This window comes from Annulohypoxylon maeteangense, assembly GCF_022496945.1.
Source record: "Annulohypoxylon maeteangense strain CBS 123835 unplaced genomic scaffold GGS22scaffold_22, whole genome shotgun sequence".
NCBI classification, from domain to species: domain Eukaryota; kingdom Fungi; phylum Ascomycota; class Sordariomycetes; order Xylariales; family Hypoxylaceae; genus Annulohypoxylon; species Annulohypoxylon maeteangense.
The window spans coordinates 312,630-331,454 of NW_025953269.1; the positions used below are offsets into that span (position 1 = coordinate 312,630).

Consider the following 18,825-nt stretch of genomic DNA (forward strand, 5'->3'; position numbering starts at 1 on the left):
TACTCCCTGGAATGCCTAGGATTTTAATATCCTCTACCAGGTATGATAGGTATCTTGCCGATCTGCTGTGAAACATTTTAGGGACTGCGCAGGAACTGATACACGGTACAGGTGCCATAATGCGCTGTAAGGAACCTTTAGAATTGTTCTAGTCCTTCTAAAACAGGGACTTCCGAGGCTAATTCAGCCACCAATTGGTTCCCTCAGCAATTTGAACCTGACCTTGTGGAGACCCTACGATACCTAGTACATCGGAAAGCTAGTGTACGATAAGGTTCGATAACAGAAGGGGGATCCACTGTATTATATGTACGTACTACGTGCAAGTACCTACGTCTGTGCGGGTAGGAGTACTAGGTGGTAGAATACCTGGTAGGCAGGTACCTACAGTACCTTGAATTTAAGGTCATTTAAGGTCGTACCTCCAATCATCGCGTGCAAACCATGCCACCGAGAGCTGAGCAACATTAAACCTCAGCACTGCGTTACTCTCAATAAATTTCCTCCGAAGACACACACGAACTTCAATCGCGACACTCCTACATAAGTACCTGACCTTGAAACACATTCACCCATTTATTACCTGGTAACCTCAATCAAAAGGATTACTTATCAACAAAACAGAATAAATCAATTACTTTCTTTCGCTAAGGTGCCTGTCTTCAAGTTAATCATTTTCCATTCATCATCTATCCGCCTTTTCTATCTCACCTTACCGTGCCTGATGATTCGCACCTAAAAGCGAAAGTACATACCGAACAGCTCCCGCCCACCCCCTCCAAGATCGTCGTCGGCCGACCACGAATTTTCCAGTTTTTCACCAACGATGACTGCACATACCTCGATCAACGGAAACATGGGAACGGGAGGCGTAGGTATTGATTCCGAGGGCATGGCAGTCTTGCCCAAGATTCATAAGGCCTTGGAAGTCATTCATACTCCTTACTCCTCCAACGATGACCGTAAAGATGCACAACTATTCCTCGAAGAAGTAAAGAACGACGAGAAGGCTTCCTTCTACGGCTTCCATCTTGCCGTAGATAAGTCTCAATCTCCCGTCGTGCGACATTATGCCTTATCCTTACTCGAGCATGCGATTAAACATAAGTGGGCTTACTACAATGATGAGGAGGCTGCCGCCTTGCGCAACTGTGTTCTCGAGCTTTCCCAAGGCGTCTCGAGGGATGATCCCATCTACTTGAGAAATAAAATCGCTTTATTATGGGTCGAGGTTGCGAAAAGGAGTTGGGCTGGAGAGTGGATGGATATGGACGCCATGCTCGTCCAGTTATGGCAGGTTCCAGATTCTGCTGTACACAAGGAGCTTGTCCTCGGTATCCTAGAGATGCTCTCGGATGACATATTCAATGGTGACGACACCGTGGTAGCTGTTCGTGAGGGTATCCTTAGTAAGGCATCTGTCGAGATTTTTACTCCTACTGCCGTCCTAGTAGAAACCTTCCCCAATCGCCAGGTAGGTCCCGACGTTAGATGTGGCGACGAGGGTTGGCTCGCCAGAATCACCGATCTTCTAAATCATTGCTTATCCGGTGACGTACAACACAATCCCGAACTGCGAAGTTGTGCCGTTCGAGCTCTTGCCGTACTCTATTCACTATTACCATGGGTCGTCCCGAATGCCGTCACTGCTACCGGATGCGTACAAGTAATGTGTGAAGGACTTCGTGCTTCTCATATTGAAGTCCAAAAGGTAAGACTACAACTAATTACCCATTCATTTATATGAGAAGTATGGTTAACTAATGAAACTTCAAAGGCATCTTTGGAAGCCATGCATTCATTATATGCTCGTACAAGCTTTGTCGACCAGGAATTTTTAGACCTCGTCGTCCCACTGTATGGTAGCAAATACGTTGACCTATTCAGACGACTTTTTGAATGGTCGGTAGTTGATCCGGAGGACATCGATGACGACAAGTATCAATTCTCCAAGAAGTTATCTGAGGTAAGTTAAATGTTGTAAATATTGATACCGAACTCTATTAATGGCGGTATCAAGGTAATTTCGTTCCTTGGAACGTATATGGACCGTCGATTCAATGTTCTACCAAACGATTCGGATCGGATCGACTTCAAAGGATTCTTACAACTTCTCCTATTGATTACCCAGAGCCAGAGTTTGGTTGTTTCGATTCCTGTTCTTGTGACATGGACTCGACTATTGAACAACCGATCCCTTGGTCCCAACATTGCAGATGTGCCAACGTTTATTGGACCACTTCTTGAATGTTGTAGCTCCAGGCTTGTTCGTTATGAAAACCTGCCTGAAGATACTCAGGATCCTACCTTTCAACTACTATTGGAAGATACCGACACGATTCCGGAGCGTCACGCTTTTCTCGGCAACTACCGACGTTATAGTTCCCAAGTGGTTGAGAGCATTGTCCAACTGAAGATCACGGACGCGATGCAGCACATTCTCGGCCAGACGGAGAATGTATTGGAACACCTTTACGACAATATTCCACCATTTGATAGTATGTCTCGATCCATTTTCTGAGATTTGTGATCTAACATGTGATAGTGGCGACATATTCCAAGACATCTCAACCTGTGCTCCGTGTCGATGCTCAGGCGACAGTAATTGAGGCAGCCTTAAAAGGGGTAGGAAAGTGGAGACATTCTAAAGAAGAGCCCCATCATGTGAGTATACGTAATCCTAGATTTCTATTGAAGCCTCTACTAATATTTGACACCTAATAGGAGCAGGAGATTGCTACATTAGAAGAAAACTTGGAGTCTTGGTGTAATCGTCTGCTGGGGATGAAATTCGAGGTAGGTGGCTTAATACCTTAAACCCCTTATGGATGGTGGCTGACCAATACAGGACCCATTGATTAGGAAAAGAATCCTCCAGCTTCTTGTGGCCTTTTCCGTTATGGCACTCGACAGGAACCCAAGCTTTATGCTAAAGGTTCTTGAGCATATTCTAGTGACATGGCCAGCTACACACCCCGATTATCGTGTGTATACGGATGCAATCAAAGAACTTCAAGCCGAAAGCATGGTTGAGCTGCAGAGACTTGCTGCCAAGATGCCGGATCATCTACTTGTGAGTACTCTAATTCAAGCTGCCAAATAGAGATATAAACTAATAATATTTCTAGGATGTTTATGATCAAATAGAGGCAAAGGTGAATGAGATGATTTCTTCGGGAACACTTGATGAGAGACGTCAGATCACCTACCAGACCTTCTTATTTACTATTGTGTAAGTCCAAAAAGGCGACTTTCATGAAAAACACTAACAAATCTAGGCATCGTTCTACCCGACTAGACCAGGCCACAAAAGCACAGAAATTGCGAGGATTCATCGACCCCGTAGTTACCCAATGGCAAAACGACAACTTAAAGCAGGCATTGTCATCATACGCGGGCTTTTGCGAACTTATGGCGCTTGATAAAGCACAGAGTTATCTAGCACGAAAGCAAATGCAGAACATCGCGGATTGGGGCTCTGTGGCACTCGATGCCGAGGGCCAGGCGTTGCAAGCAGAGCTCGAAGAACGACAGACTGTTCTTCCTCTACGGCCCACCAAGTCATTCTTGACCTGCTCAGTTGATAAGGTGGATAAGGAATCTGATGCGTACCAAGTCTCATGTGCCTTGTGGCAGGACGGGTTTCCTGTTATCCTCCCTGAGTTACTCAATTTCTTGAAGTAAGGGTTTTATACGCTCATCTACATACTATCGTTCTAACTAACATATGCCTAGCCACGCACATGCTTCCCATACTGCTGACAATTGGGTGGGATTGCCACCGGAGACTAGGTCTATTGTTAGCCGCGTTCTCACCGACCGATTCTGGCAAGCAGGCATCTCGGAAGGAAGTAAAGACGAATTCTATGCCAGAGTGCTTGATAAGAAACACACTCTAGAAGGACTTGCGTCGACGATCCGAGGAAGCATTCGATTTGTCCGCGAATCTTGTTATGCGATTATTTACTGCATGACACGCTTAGACGTACAATTCTACGGATTTAGCGAGCTGCCAGGACCCTTAGCCCACGCTCTCCTAGCCGACTCTTTCAGTCTCTCGGCCCATCAGTTAATCAATGTCCTTAACTTGGTTAGATATCTGGTGGACAACTGCCCGGTTCCGCTACGAGATCATTTTCTTCCGCCCATCTTGGCCGCTTGCTGTCTCCAGATGAATACTAGGATAAATGCCGAGTGGGAGAAGCTTGATCAACAGCAGGCGGTAAAGACGGGAGGAGATGCTTTGACTGAAGAGATGAAGGCGGAGAGCATATTAAGGCAATTAACCTACGCGTCTGTGATGATGGTTGCAGACTTTCTGGATCCGGCTAGAACTAGTAAGTTTATTTTCCATCTACCGATTGCAGCATATATGTATGTTGTACCTAGCTAACAGGAAACAGACCCTCCGACCTCAAATATGGGAGATAATGGGGAAAGGCAATACCCTACTCTGCGAGAATTCTGTCTCATGCATTCCTCTATCGTGGAGCCCCTGTTGATGTTCTGCGCCCACGCTATCAGGTGGCGAGACTCGCGATGCTGTGGAATAATGCTTAGAGTGTTTCGTTCCATAATTCCGGATTTTGCGCCCGCAGACGCCAATTCATCACGGGCCGGGGGAGCAAGACAACACGTCGATACATCTCCTATTCCCTCGGAAACGGCGGCAGCTATTCGCGAGTATATATCGTCTTCTGTCGTAAAGGCTTGCATAACGTCTATTCACGAACCCTACTTCGTTGAATTGCAGAAAGACTTCGCTTCTCTCATTGCCACGATCGTAGTCACTTACAGCTACATCACACAAACGGCACGAGATGTGCTAATATCGCTTCCCAATATGAAGCAAGCTGATGTTGACAGTGGTATAGAATACATGATGAGGAAGGAAACGAGCTCTCGTGGTCAACGAGCAGTCATCCTACAACTGCTAGGCGATTTGAAGGGGGTCAGTGTATCCGAGATGGGAAAGCTAAGTAAGAGCATCGGAATGCCTTCAACCAACCCCCCTACGAAGAGACCGATCCGCAGCAAAATGGCCCAGCAGTTCATGACGGCTCCAGCACCAAACCACAACGGTTCTACAGCGGGCAACAACACCAACGGCCATCAAGATGGCAATACGGATATTCTAGAAGGTGTTGCTAGCCTCTTCGAATCATAGAATCGACTAATTCTTTCTTAAATCACCATTGGATTAAGAATATGATCAAACATGATCGACTGATGGATCTCCGCGAGCAAATCAATCTCAATTATCTACCCGACCGGTATCCGATGCCAGTAGATCTACTAATCTATGCTTGTCTGGGACAAGCAAGCAACGACCCATTTCAGTGCTGGCGCAGATTCAAGGCAGGATAACATTTATGACAAGGTCAGGCTGACGAGTTTGCCAGACGCTACTAAGGTCATGAGCTAACACACCTTGTCAGATCTTACAGCCAGCTCTGCGCGTACACGACGTAAAATTATTTAATATCGTGCGATGCTTTAGTTAGAGTGTAGCATTCACATGCTTCTGACAGAGTAATGCAAAGAACATAACCACGTGCTTTGATAGATGCTATATTGCAATGTGTAACAACTTGGGTGACTTTAAAAATGTTTATATCCGGGTACCTGCGTAGTATTTGAAGAATAATTTAAATATAACCGACAGGGAGGTCTCCTGATAACGAAATGGCAGTCTTCTGATGTGAGCTTACATATCAATCGCATCCATAGAGCTGCATCTACATATGAAATACATAGGTAATGACGGCTATGCTATATAGGTAGGTAAGTAAGGGATAATGGAATGGAGTAAAGGGAAGCACGTATACTCTAGTAAGACGACGCAGCAATATAGCAGTATAGGTAGGTCCTTCACTAATACCGAGTACCAGTTGCGCTACACAATACTAGATGTAACTGCCCCCGCCTGTAGGTACGCTACACGTTGAATGGATTACCGGGTTTATAGGTACCTGGGTACGATAAACGGGGCATACGTGCAATGAGTTCATAGAGCCAAAAGATGGCCTGTGCCCGATGCGGGGAACTCTCGGCCAAAGCCATCCATAGACCCATAGCGAAAAGGGAAAAGACCTCTAGGTATCCCCTAGGTAGCGCAGGATAGCGCGAGATAGCTTAGGATAACCCTGTAACCCTGTGTTCAATGCCTTAAACGTCGCCTTCTATTTTCTTCCCCTTTAATACTCCAAACGCCAAACGTAAATCCCATACCCATACCAATACCAATCTAATCCAATCCAATCCAATCCGCACCAACGCATACACCATACACGCTTATCGTTGCAGCACGTCTGATCGACATTCTACCACAGCAACGAAGCCGACGAACCCACGAATCCATAAACCCATAAACCCGTAAACCCACAAAGCGCACGCGACCGCGAGGTTGGGACCCAAGAACCCCAAGGTTATGCTTTCACTTCGCAGAAGTCCGACCGCCTATCATCTGTTGTTTTATCCTACCGTTATTCCTTCTTCATTCACATTTGGGCTTCGTGATGAGATGTCGGATAGATTGTTTGGGCTCTAATCAAATATGGCCGACTCAGACACCATCTCCTCGATAGAGACCGAGGAACAATTATGGGATGGTACGTTTCATCTCCGTTTTCATGTCGTTTCCTTTTACTTTTTACAATTTCTTCTTCTTTTTCTTTTTTCTTCCCATATTCAATGGTTTAGTTGCATGCACAACATTAAGCTGACAACCGACGACGGATCGTTTTAGAATTAAATAAAATCGTCGCTATTCAATGCCCCGCAGAAGCCCACGAGACAATCGATGACGCCCTGCGATCATGGCTTTACCTCGCGTCGCGATGCAGAGACGAATTCTCTCAATCCGAAGATGATGTAGCGACATGTTCGCAAACTCTCCTATACGGAAACCTCTTCCGCACCGACCCCGAATACGTGCGCAAACAAATTATCTACAGTTTGCTGCAAGAGGATGAGCCTGGCCCCCTATACGTCATCGCTAGCTTTTTATTGCTGGACGGTCGAGAAGAAGAGGCTACATTTAAACGAATGATCGAAGAGGGATGTTTCCACCGACTGGTGGAGCTAATCAATGGCCGAAAAGACGATGACCCAGGTTTGCATCGATTGCTATTGGAGTTAATGTACGAGATGTCGCGGATTGAGCAGCTCCGCATTGAGGACCTCCTGCACGTCGACGATGGGTTTGTCACATATCTATTTCAACTTATCGAGGGCTTATCCGACGATGTCCACGACCCATATCATTATCCAATCATTCGAGTTCTTGTAAGTTGAGATGCATCCGCCCATCTTTGGCAATCGTACTTTTACTTATCTATGCACAGCTCGTCCTTAATGAACAGTACATGGTTGCATCGACAACCGCCATGAGCGAACCTACCTCCCTAACTGCGCCGTTGACAAACAGAGTCGTTAAGTGCCTCAGCATATACGGACCGAGTTATAAGACATTCGGCGAGAATATCATATTGCTGCTTAATCGTGAGACCGAGACGTCTTTGCAGCTTCTTATCTTGAAGCTTTTATACTTGCTTTTCACCACCAAAGCCACGTATGAATATTTCTACACCAATGACTTGCGAGTGCTTCTCGACGTCATTATCCGGAACCTTCTTGACTTGCCGAATGAGCTGATGGCTTTGCGACATACATACCTTCGCGTCCTATATCCCTTACTTTCACACACGCAGCTCAGCCAACCGCCTCATTACAAAAAGGATGAAGTGCAGAAGTTGTTGAGGATATTAACTAATGCTGGCAACATCCATTTTGCGCCTGTGGATGAGACCACGATGAGGCTTGTGGATCGTGTAGCTAAGGTCAGATGGCTTTCTGACGAGTCCGAAAGCTTCGGAGCCAGTGATGTGGCGCGCAAATTCCTTGGAATAAGCCTTTCGCACAACGACTCCGCTAGCAACGTTAGTGTTGTGCACGTGGCGGCGGTTATGGAAAAACCAGGTGTTCAGACACCGAGTCGGAAGGCTGATTTCAAAGCCGAAAATGGGGCTGGATCAAAAGCCGACGTTAAGAGCGATTTATCGCGCTCAAGTTCCAGCGGACATTCCAAAGACCCATCGAAACCAAGCAGGCCGAAAAAGCCACTCCCCGAAGTACCGAAGCATCGACACGGAATACCGTATGCCCCCACGGAAAATGGTAATGGGAATAGGAGTTCTAAAAAGTTACCACCGAAGGCACCGCCGCCGAGACGAAAGGGCAGGATGAAGCATTCGACCGAGGCGGTAAAATCTATATCGGAGATAGTCTAAGGCTTGGTAGCTCTTCTTCTTGGAGAAGAGCAAGGAACGTAATTCGATTAATTAGGAACAATGGCATTTTGAGATTGGACTCTTCTGCCGCGACCAGCAGAATGGCATTATGAAACTTGATATGGGGAACGGCGTACAGGATGGGACAGCTGATGCTGATGCTGATAATATCCACGGTCCGCAATTAGGATGCTGAACTAGCATTTGCATAAGCAAGGCGTTTTACGGGGTTTGAAAGTTGGAGGGGGGATGTGTGGTGTGGGTTTCGAACCGTGCGTGTGAGCAAGTGAATAATAAGTGAATTAGTAAGTAACTTAAGTAGTAGTGTTTGAATTGTTGTATAAGCATAAGCAGACTATTGTCAGGATTATGAAGATATTAATATAATAAGACTTATGAAGATTCGATTTTGAGAGGATGTGTAATATAAGAGGAGTAGATTGTGATATTCGTGTAGGACCTGGTAAGAGGTCAGTTTGAATTCTCTAACATTTGACCAACAGTAGAATAGCTCTTCATAGATTCCTCCGGTTACATATGACGAGCAGCTATAGTAATAGCTATAAGTTGCATGGATGTTGATCTAGACTTGTCTTGTCTCAATTCTGTATGTAGGTACAATATCGTGGTGCAGGAGACTAAGGCTAACGTGCTGCCGGAAATAGCTGCAAACTGGCGATGACATAATTCGGGCGTTAGCGCTGCAACGACGTTGTTGAAATACTTGATCTTCGGTTTCTTGCCAGGAACAGGGGCTAAATGTAGTAGTTTGATTTACATAGTCGATAAACTATCTAACAGCCGCCTAACTACCACTAATCCTAGAGGTCTAGGTAAGTGCCTCAGCAAGGGAGAAGTATCGGGCTCACATGCCAAATGCTATATCGACGTTTCTGGTTATGACTTGGTATCAACGGCATCTAACGGCTTATAATGTGTTTGTTGTATTCTTGGGTAGATTGGTAGTTGAATAGAAACATCAACTACCTAAGCATATATGTAGGTGACTTATACTTGACAAGCTAGATATAAGTACCTAGTCGGGTGACTCATGTTGGAACGTTACATAAACTCCCAGCATTTTTGCAACTTGCATTTGCTCAATCTCCCAATGTGAGTGAGGTTTGACTTGATGGTTGTGAAGAGAAACATAACGGAGGATCCCGTACAAGTTAGCAACAAATATGCTACGTCATAATATTATTCTAGTGCGACAAAGCCACAAGAGAACCAACCCCACCATTAAATAGATTACCGAAAGCGGATGGTACGATATGCCAACCGGGAAGCCCCATTGGCAGCGGCCACCAGTTCCTCAGGTACTTGGATACATCAGGGAAGCTAATCTTATTCGGGTGATTGGTGTGGACAGAAATGGGATAGCAAGCTGGGGAAGGCGCAAAGGTGACGACAACGCCATATCGTCACTGCACATCCCTCCAACGCTAGGAAGTTATCCTTTTTCCTCTCTTCTGTCTCAGTGAATTACCCCCCTTTTTGCTTATCACCAACCACGATTCCGACTCTCGACGTACGAATTGCATCCGAGTCGTAACTTACTTACCTAGTAAGCTTCTCAAGCTAATACTCTATTTAATGTTAGAGCCCGATCGAGTTGTCGCCTAACTTCGAACGTCGAATGTCGAAAAGACCGAATGACAACGAATACTCTCGAATCGTGTATGTAGAACCCATCTGCGACGACTTCGTTTAACCATTTAAACACCTCAATTGGTGTTGAGTTGCTTTGATTACTCAGACCACCACTCGCATGTTCTCGATACTACTTCAATACCTACATACAATTTACAATGTACATCGTAGCCATATATGTGAACGTTTAGACTAACTTGCTGCCAATCGTGTAGGATCACACTGAAGATAGAAGCATTTGAACATTGAAGCGTCGAATGTGTACGCATAGTACACCCACACCTCTCTAGAGCTAAAGAAGCTTATTCGTTACTCCATCTGCACCTGCCGACTACCTTGAACCCTATGCACTTATTATCTACGAAGCCAATATAATCCCTCCTGCCGTGCCACCTACTTGCCTAGGCAAGCTCTCTAAAAGGATCTAACGTTGAAGGTACGCTAGAGAAACCACAAGACCAGGATTATCAAAGCTGCGGACTTGCCGGTTCATCATTCTTCTCCTGATTCTTCTTAGTTTCAAACCTTATTAGATGTTTAGCTGTTGTTAGTATGATTCTAACCGGCCACTTGAGTGTAGGGTTGCGTCAATATCCGCTCGAGTGCTCCTCCCATCCTCAATTCTAATATGAATCAACCCGTTGCCGCCGCTGCCTTGGAACCGGGAGGATTCCCAAGTAACGGCGGTGTAGGAGGGAACTATTCGAGGCCTGTTTCCGGTAGTTACTTTGCGTACCACCAGCCACAAAGAACGCACGTCGATGACGAAACTCTGTCCAACACTCTAGCCAATTCTTACACTGCACCGCCTCAACCCTCTCAACCGTCTCAGAACAACGACAACCGCCAACCCAAGTTTACCGAAGAGTGGGATGCGAGCGCGAGAGGAAGCTCGGTCGCAGACGGTCCAACATCTCAGCAGAATCATTATCCGCAGTCTACAATGCAGCGCGCCAATTCCGTCTCCTCGCGACAAGACGTCATCACCGGCGACAATGCGAGCGTTCATGGTATGTCCTTATCAAGAGGGAATACTTTAAAGAAAAAGAACTCGTTACGTAGGAGTGGAAGTCTCAAGCGTAGTAGCAGTCGCAGGAGCATGAAGGCCGGTAGTGTTAGGAGCCTCGCCCTTCAGAGCTCTCATGACTCGGACGAAATTCACAGTGCATTCTACTGTCCCGTACCGACCTCGGGTAGTCCTACGGAATTATTATCCAATAGATTTCAAGGTAAGTATCGGTCTTGTATCGCACTGTTTCTCCTCGTTAACGTCGATGTGTAGCATGGAGAAAAACCCTCAAAGATCTCATTGCGTATTTTCGTGAAATACAATCTCACTATGAGCATCGATCTAAATCTCTCCTCAAACTTGCCAATGTCCTCAACAACACGTCCACGCCACCCGGCTTCCTTGCATCCGGCGGGATAGATGATGCGCTCCAAATCCTAAGGAATTATCACAAGAACGCAATCGCAGAGGCCAATAAAGCTCGAGAAATCGAGGAAGATGTTATCTTGGCATTGACTGGTCTAAGAAGCGATCTTAACCAGAAGATAAAAGAGATCCGAAGCTTATCCAGCGATTTTAAGAATTCGGTGGAAAAGGAGATGGATGGAACTCGGAAAGCCGTCAACGCGCTTCAAGAAATCCTAGGGCAAAATGAGTTGGACTCGTCTATGACGACAGGGAAACAAGATCCCTACCTTTTGCGATTGGCAGTGGATCGTCAGCTTGAGAGACAACTCGACGAAGAGAATTATTTGCACAAGGTAAAACCATTCCCGGGTTTTTAACGAGAACATAATCTTACAAATAAATAGGCGTATTTGAACCTCGAATCGTCTGGTAGAGAGTTGGAGTCGATCGTCGTGGGTGAGATTCAAAAGTCTTACAACGCATATGTCGGTATTATCAAACGGGAATCGGACGCAGCTTACAACGCCATCGACGAACTCCGCGCCGGGCCTATTGCGATGCCCAAGGACTACGAGTGGATTAGTTTCATCCAAAGGGACTCGCAGTTTGTGGATCCTGACGTTGCGATGAGATCCGCCGAGCACATTCACTATCCGGGACGAGATCACTTTGCGTGCCAAGAAATTCGTGCAGGTCTACTTGAGCGAAAGAGCAAGTATCTGAAGAGCTACACAGCTGGATGGTAAGGTGTTTCTATTTTTTTGTTTATGGGCTAGCTAATATGATAATAGGTACGTATTGTCACCAACTCACTTGCATGAATTCAAATCTGCGGATAAGACCCAGGCGCCGGTTATGTCATTGTATCTACCAGAACAGAAACTCGGCTCCCACTCCACCGAAGGAGGCTCGTCCAACAAGTTTATCCTAAAAGGCCGACAGACAGGATCCATGCACCGCGGTCACACGTGGGTCTTCCGTGCCGAAAGTCACGACACTATGATGGCTTGGTACGAGGACATTAGAACACTCACCGAGAAGTCTCCCGAAGAACTTAGCAACTTTGTCCGAGGTCATGCTCGCACGTATTCTAGAACTTCACAGCGAACCACGAGCTCGGATGGCATGGTAGACGAGGATGACGAAGAGCCTTTTGCGGTCGACCCCGCCGTCGCTAGCCCGGGCTCTCGCCAAGAGTCTCTCCAGAATCGACCCGAGCCAGGGGGTAGGTTCCCTTCCGACCTTCAGATTAACGCGCAGAGAGGCTTGCAAGTACCGCGCTCCCCCAGTAGTGCCGGCTCGGGGTACCTCGCCAACGAATACACGATGACGGGTGCGAATGCGAACAACATCGTAGACCGTGACGCGATCGCCGTCGCCAATGCCAGCGCGCTACCAGGCAGTGGTGTCGGCGAGAACTACCCCGGAAACAGGGCGTCGCAGCAGCTTCAGGTTGGACAGTCTTACGGGAACACACCGAGCGTGAGAATGGACCAGGCACACAGTCACGCAGCAGTTATTGACCATCAGGCACGAGCAGATGGCGTAAACCCGTACAGCGGAGAACCTATCCTCCAACAGCCGCAACCCCAACGCGGCCCCTCAATCGTAGCGGCGCCGAGACCGAATTCCACGGACACGGCGCAGACTTTGGAAACGAATACTAGTCTCGACTCGGCCGGCGCGTACGAGACTGTGGCGGGCGATTCCCAACAGCAACAGCAGAAGCGAGACTCATTGCTGGTTATTGGAGCTGGGAATAGCTTCATGAAAGTATTGCCTGGAACCGCGGTCGAGGGCGCGCCGTTCGCGACGGTAGCTAATGGCCAGTATGTTGTCCAGGGACAGAGACCGTATGGCGATCGCACGAATAGCAATCCGCATGTTCCGGGGGAGTACCCTAGGAGCACGCCGGGGGCTTGCTAGATTACTTTCGTGGCTTTCGTGGCTTGGATGGGTGGGGGTGTTTGGTTTGAGGTAAACTAGAATGGTTGGTTGGCTTGGTCGTTCTCCGTATACTTACTTTTCTGACGAAGGTGGTTGCTGTTGTAGCGTGTTGAGTAAAAGTAAAAGAAGCGGTTTTTTTCTTCTATTTATACTTACCTACTTACGTCTTGGGGAGATGGATTGTCGGATCCGGTGGGCGAGAGGTGCTTTTTTTGAACCTGTTTTCGATTCGACGTTTTTATACAAGCGATAGATGGCAGTGCTAAGGTATACCTTTTGATATACCGTTTTCTGTCACTTTTAGGGGATGAGTTGCTGCTTTTTTTTCTTGAAGCGTGGCGTTGGTTTCTGTTGCTGTTGAGCGAAGGAGAATAGAAGTGTTGCCATTCTCGTCTGTCTCTTTCCGTGGGGTGGGGTGGCTTAACTTCGCTTTGGATATGGGTAGCGAGGTGAATCTGGACCGGTGGGTTGGGTATAGGGGTATTTCACATTGCCTACCTATTATAAGTATGAGGGATGTGGATAAGGGGCGTGGGTTGGGTGGATATACAGACAGAACAGACAGATTATGGAATACGAATTCTTGCGTGTGGTTTTTTGTTGAGTTGAATTGGTGTGTGCTTCTTGTGAGACTACGTTCGTATATAGTGACTTTTAATGGGAGAATGGAGTAGGGGATACATGCTGGGTGTGTTATACGACGACTAGAGTAGATGTAATATTTAATCACCTAAAACTAAACATGTATTTTCACTTACTAGGGACATTATAGGTTCTGGTTTTACTTGAAAGGACATCAAATTTCTAATACTTGTGTATGTAGATGAGAGCGATCTCGGTACAGTCTCAGAACTGACTATTGAGCTACCATGAATTGATAATGGATATGCTTATGAAACCCTCTCAGCTACGAATATGCTAAGCCATAGCTACCTGTGATCTCTCGTTGAGCTAAGGGTCCTTGACATTGAAACGTCAAGTTCGAAACTCAACAGAGACCGAGCACATAAAAATCACAACTTGAAGACCAAATATAAGCATCTTAATCTTCTCAACATTCTACCATAATCACAGTATATTTACATCTAGCAGCCATCATTCATCTACTCGAAGCAGCAATGCTTGAATTTTTCACTTTGACGCAAGATCCATCTCATTTTTTATCATGGAAAAAAAGACTCGAATTCAGATATCCTCAAATAACGCCGTTCCCGTACCGTATGAACATCAAGAGGATAACGACGACGCGAGGATGAAACCGCCGGAATGTCGTAGAGGGCGTGGAGGGGAAAGCAAAACGGGTTGGGTCTGGTATATCCTGCCCAGCTTAGTAGCGACCGCCGCCCCTGCTGAATCCACCACGTCCCCGACCTCCTCTGTCACCACCGCCACCACCTCTGCTGAATCCACCGCTGCCTCCGCGTCCACCTCCCCTACCTCCGAACCCACCACCGAACGAACCCCTGCCTCCTCTCGACGGGCCACCTCGGCTGAAACCACCACCTCCGCGACCTCCTCGCATCGGACCACCTCTACCACCCCGACTAAACCCACCACCGCCACGACTCGGCTTCTTGACCTTGGGCGCACCTGCAGGGGGCTTAGGTCTCGGGAGGAACTTCTCAAGGGGAAGTAGCTTCTCGCTGCCGATGAAGAACTTGTCGCCGGGCTTGAAGGAGGTGGCCTGGATTCCCTCGGAGGGCTTGATGGTGAAGTAGACCTGGTTGATGGGGCCGAGGACCTCGTCGACCTTTCCGACGGCCGTCTTGTTCTCGAGGAAGATCTGCGCGTTGAAGTGCGGTACCTTCGGGTTGATGCTCTCACATACCATCTCGCCCTCGCACGCGTGCATGAAGCTCCCCATTTCGAGGATCGTGTCGGGTGGTCCCATGTCTCGCTGGCCGAAGCCGCCGCGGCCTGGGAGTGGGTTGTGTGTTAGTTTTGCTTGTTGTGTTGTGCTATATATAATATTTATATGTGTATATGTAGTCTAGATATTAAAAAGAGCTGTACGTACCACCACCTCTGAACCCGCGGTTCCCTCCGCCGAAGCCGCCTCGTCCGCGCGGCGCTCCTCTCGACATTTTGACGGTGTTTTTCGAGGTCAATTGGCCTCTGTGGTGCGTTGTCGGATGTTTCGTTGAGCTGGAATAGTCGATTCTCGGTTTGCGACTGCTAAGTTTTGCACGAACGAATCGAAGCTTTGCAACTGTAACTTGCAATAATAATTTTGCTGGAGCTCCCGCATTTTTTCTCGGTCGGAAAAATTGTTCGGGGGTGATAACATGGTTGTGATAAGATAGGCTTGAGATAAGCTAGTATAGAGGATATTGATTTATTAAGACACTAGTGCGCTTGGTTATGTAAGCATCTATATCGTCCATAATAGCCTATTTCATTAATTTACAGTTTACAGGGGACTATGCAGATTATTTGCGACACCTTCCTAGATTCCTTTTTCTTTTCGATTCTTTTGATATTAACGTGGAGTTAAACGCAGATCTATGGGGCAGCAAATGAGAACTAGAAAAGTCGTCCTACATGCAACAAGATCAATAGAAACGTTCCATCGACAGCGACGCCACCTTTGAATATCTAAAGCCGGGGATTCTATACGAGAATGGAAAATGGCGAATGGAGCATGAATGACATGCCCGCCTTCGGTGACCACTGACACCATCGGCCATGCGGTTCGGTCACACCAAGAGATTACTCGATGAGTGGCGCACTTTCGTGTCTCGCATGGAAACAAGCCTTATTCTAGCCTACCATTCCAAGACAATTACAAGCTTCGAAATGTTCCGAAGCGAGCAGGCGAGTAAGATCAAGTGATTAGCCGTGGGGTATCAGCAATACTATCTAGCCTTTGCTCATCATATTATCAAGACATGCAGACATGCAGACATGTGCTATACCATGATGATGTGAGGCCGTTTTGACAATCATCATGTCTTGTCCGTGTCCGTGTCACCTTGTTATATGAAGACGTCTTGGGACTTTCATGCTTCTTAAGTTCTTATGCTTTCAAGTTATAGTACGTTCTTGTTAATTGTTTGCAACTTCAGCTAATCATAAATTTCAAACAATGTTGAAAACTTGCCAAGATCCGAAGCAAGGAACGACAAGGATGTTTATAGTCTATCTTGAACCCTTAATGCTTTGACAGCATCTGTAGTAACTTGACCCCTAAGATTAGCTCGCTGGAGATATATCGGCGAGCCCCGCCGATCGTGAGAAGCAAGACAAGTGATGGCGAGAAGTCATCGACATATGCTGATATGTAAGACGGCGTCGTACCTGATCATACCTTACCAAAGTAGGTACCTGTCTGTCAACTATCTTGGTATGATGAAACCCAGTGAGCTTGTCATCTCTTTAATTAGCAAGTTTGGGTTAGTATGACGTTGTGTAACCGTGGGATGATATGAAAAGGGTCTTGGGATTTGCCAAGTGTGTGAAGGGCTGAGAAAGGTGGAAATTTTGGGCTGTACTTTTCCGATAGACCTGAGCTGTGCCGCTGTCGAACGTTTCATAAAAATAGAAATGCGGGATGTTCAATGAAATATGAAAATATTATGCTCAGCTGAATTTGACGTAATAGTCAGCATTTACCGTACAGGTTTCCGTTTATTTTTTTATGGAGGATTCTTGTTGGTGGAAGTACATATATCACAACACACCAACCAACAGCAGATTATGGCTGAGGAGTGATGGAATCGTGCAGCCGATGTGATATGGGATAGGTAAGCAGCAGTGTAATGAGCTCGCGCGCCAATATCTTGCTATGAAGCCTGGGAATTTTAGGCGTATTCGAGGAATATGATTCCATAGAAAGGAGCTCTTGACTGAAGAAAAATGTGTCGTTGGCCTCGCTACAATAACCCGCCTAGGACAGTAGAAGAGGAAGTACACAGCTGTTGTCGGCGACATCGTTATAACACGCATCCTACCCTCAACGAGGATAGTGTCTAGGACGGTTGGCGGTTCGTGGTGCTCCGCGTGCCGGGATTGGGGGGAGGGGGAATATCATGACGGTAGTGGGGTGTTGGATCACGGCCCGCCGAAGGTGGTGTAAGGGATAGGATGGCTACGCATCTGCAAATGTTGATCGGGAGGCTATGGAGAGGGATGGTTAAGGTTTCCTGTCAGCCTGTGTGACTGTGTGAAGTTATAAGTTCAGTAGGAAGTTGATGCTTGAGTATAGTCAGATGCTTATTTGAGGTCCTAAGTACGTCATTCTTGCTATGAACGATACATGTTAGAGCTGTCAGGTAAATAGGTAATGTTGGTGGCATATTGAATTGGTGGTCGTCATGATATTCCTCGTCTGCTTGTTCGATACATTTACCGTTTCCCTTCAAAGTCCGTTTTTATACCATGACCGTTTATAAATCCTTATGAATCGTGGCTGAGTAATACGATAGTGGTGCTAGACCAGATACGGCGAAAAGACGCTGTGAACACTTTGCAGCCCGCGGCACCGCGTTCCCCATTGCAGGTGTCTTAGCGTTGTGATATCGCGTGGTATCCGAATCCTTGGGTTAAGCTGACACATCTGGTTGAGTTACAATTACCAGAGACATAGGGCTAGCTTCAAAATCTTGGAACCTAACGAGTCCCGAGAACCCATTATGACTTGGCATACGATTAATAAACTACCAGGTATGCTGAAAAGAGAAAGAAAAAAACTAGCCCCTCTGCCCCTGTACCAGTAAGATCTTGGCATGTGTAGATGATAGTCTAGACCGGAGAAGATGCGCGAGATGAGCGAGACGAACTGGCGAACGAGGGTAGACGAGATATGCTAGGCCACTTATGGCCTCGATTCCAGCATAAAATCGAATGTTGCGCCGCAATACGGTGTTGCGCTGGTGATCAAAATATGGAGGCATATACATAAGCTTTCTCGCGAAAGTTATCTGACGTGCTATTTGCTGGACGATCCTGTCCGCTTGCGGCACGGATGATTCGGATTTCACGCTTAATGGCTTGTCCGTGGCCGAATTCTAGCGTTCGCAACCGGAAGACTGGATGGTCTATCTCCCATAGGTCGCCGCACGTGTCATCGATCTGCTTTCATGCGGTGTAATTGCTCCGGCCAGTAATTACAGCCATCTTGTTCAGCACATTCACCATGTTCCAGGCAGCGACTTTTCAGTGTCGCAATGGGTTTCCAGGGTTGCTGTTGGGTTGTCAGACTCGATAACATAACCAACAAAGAATTTATGATATTTCGTATCGTACAGGACCCCTCTAGTCGGATGGCGCCAGCGCTAGTTTGACCAACACTAATATAATAATAGATGATGCCTGGACTAGCGAGAGTAGTAACAGCCGCAAGGCTCGTAGGCTCGTAGGCTCGTAGGAATACCAAACTACTATAAGCCAAATAGTAGATATGCGAGATCTAGGCTGTTAGCTACATATCCTAAAACAAAGGCTCATTGATTGGTATGGGCCGCATCTCGTATAACAATAACATCCGCCTCTAGAAAGACCGGATATTTGTTCTTAATT

At 46.8% G+C, this 18,825-nt stretch overlaps 4 protein-coding genes across 4 annotated transcripts; 3 read left to right on the top strand and 1 right to left on the bottom strand.

Moving 5' to 3' along the window:
- The first annotated feature begins 530 nt into the window (after nucleotides 1-530).
- GGS22DRAFT_173832 (ARM repeat-containing protein) lies at nucleotides 531-5,555 on the top strand. The gene is made up of 11 exons (XM_047962989.1): nucleotides 531-1,711; nucleotides 1,778-1,966; nucleotides 2,021-2,498; nucleotides 2,546-2,664; nucleotides 2,725-2,796; nucleotides 2,849-3,073; nucleotides 3,129-3,232; nucleotides 3,279-3,680; nucleotides 3,736-4,337; nucleotides 4,404-5,380; nucleotides 5,439-5,555. Exons 1-10 carry the CDS (start codon nucleotides 827-829, stop codon nucleotides 5,165-5,167), a joined length of 3,840 nt encoding a protein of 1,279 aa, XP_047814784.1. The 5' UTR covers nucleotides 531-826; the 3' UTR covers nucleotides 5,168-5,380; nucleotides 5,439-5,555.
- Nucleotides 5,556-6,077: 522 nt separating this feature from the next.
- On the top strand, nucleotides 6,078-8,704 carry GGS22DRAFT_173833 (uncharacterized protein). The gene is made up of 3 exons (XM_047962990.1): nucleotides 6,078-6,611; nucleotides 6,749-7,287; nucleotides 7,347-8,704. Exons 1-3 carry the CDS (start codon nucleotides 6,557-6,559, stop codon nucleotides 8,289-8,291), a joined length of 1,539 nt encoding a protein of 512 aa, XP_047814785.1. The 5' UTR covers nucleotides 6,078-6,556; the 3' UTR covers nucleotides 8,292-8,704.
- Nucleotides 8,705-10,321: 1,617 nt separating this feature from the next.
- Nucleotides 10,322-13,516, top strand: GGS22DRAFT_78210 (uncharacterized protein). The gene is made up of 5 exons (XM_047968086.1): nucleotides 10,322-10,380; nucleotides 10,525-11,173; nucleotides 11,227-11,714; nucleotides 11,766-12,103; nucleotides 12,153-13,516. The coding sequence occupies exons 2-5, from the start codon at nucleotides 10,573-10,575 to the stop codon at nucleotides 13,285-13,287; spliced, it is 2,562 nt and encodes an 853-aa protein (XP_047814786.1). The 5' UTR covers nucleotides 10,322-10,380; nucleotides 10,525-10,572; the 3' UTR covers nucleotides 13,288-13,516.
- Nucleotides 13,517-14,178: 662 nt separating this feature from the next.
- On the bottom strand, nucleotides 14,179-15,576 carry GGS22DRAFT_173837 (Gar1/Naf1 RNA binding region-domain-containing protein). The gene is made up of 2 exons (XM_047962991.1): nucleotides 15,326-15,576; nucleotides 14,179-15,225 (listed from the first exon to the last, which is right to left on the bottom strand). The coding sequence occupies exons 1-2, from the start codon at nucleotides 15,390-15,392 to the stop codon at nucleotides 14,636-14,638; spliced, it is 657 nt and encodes a 218-aa protein (XP_047814787.1). The 5' UTR covers nucleotides 15,393-15,576; the 3' UTR covers nucleotides 14,179-14,635.
- Nucleotides 15,577-18,825: the final 3,249 nt, after the last annotated feature.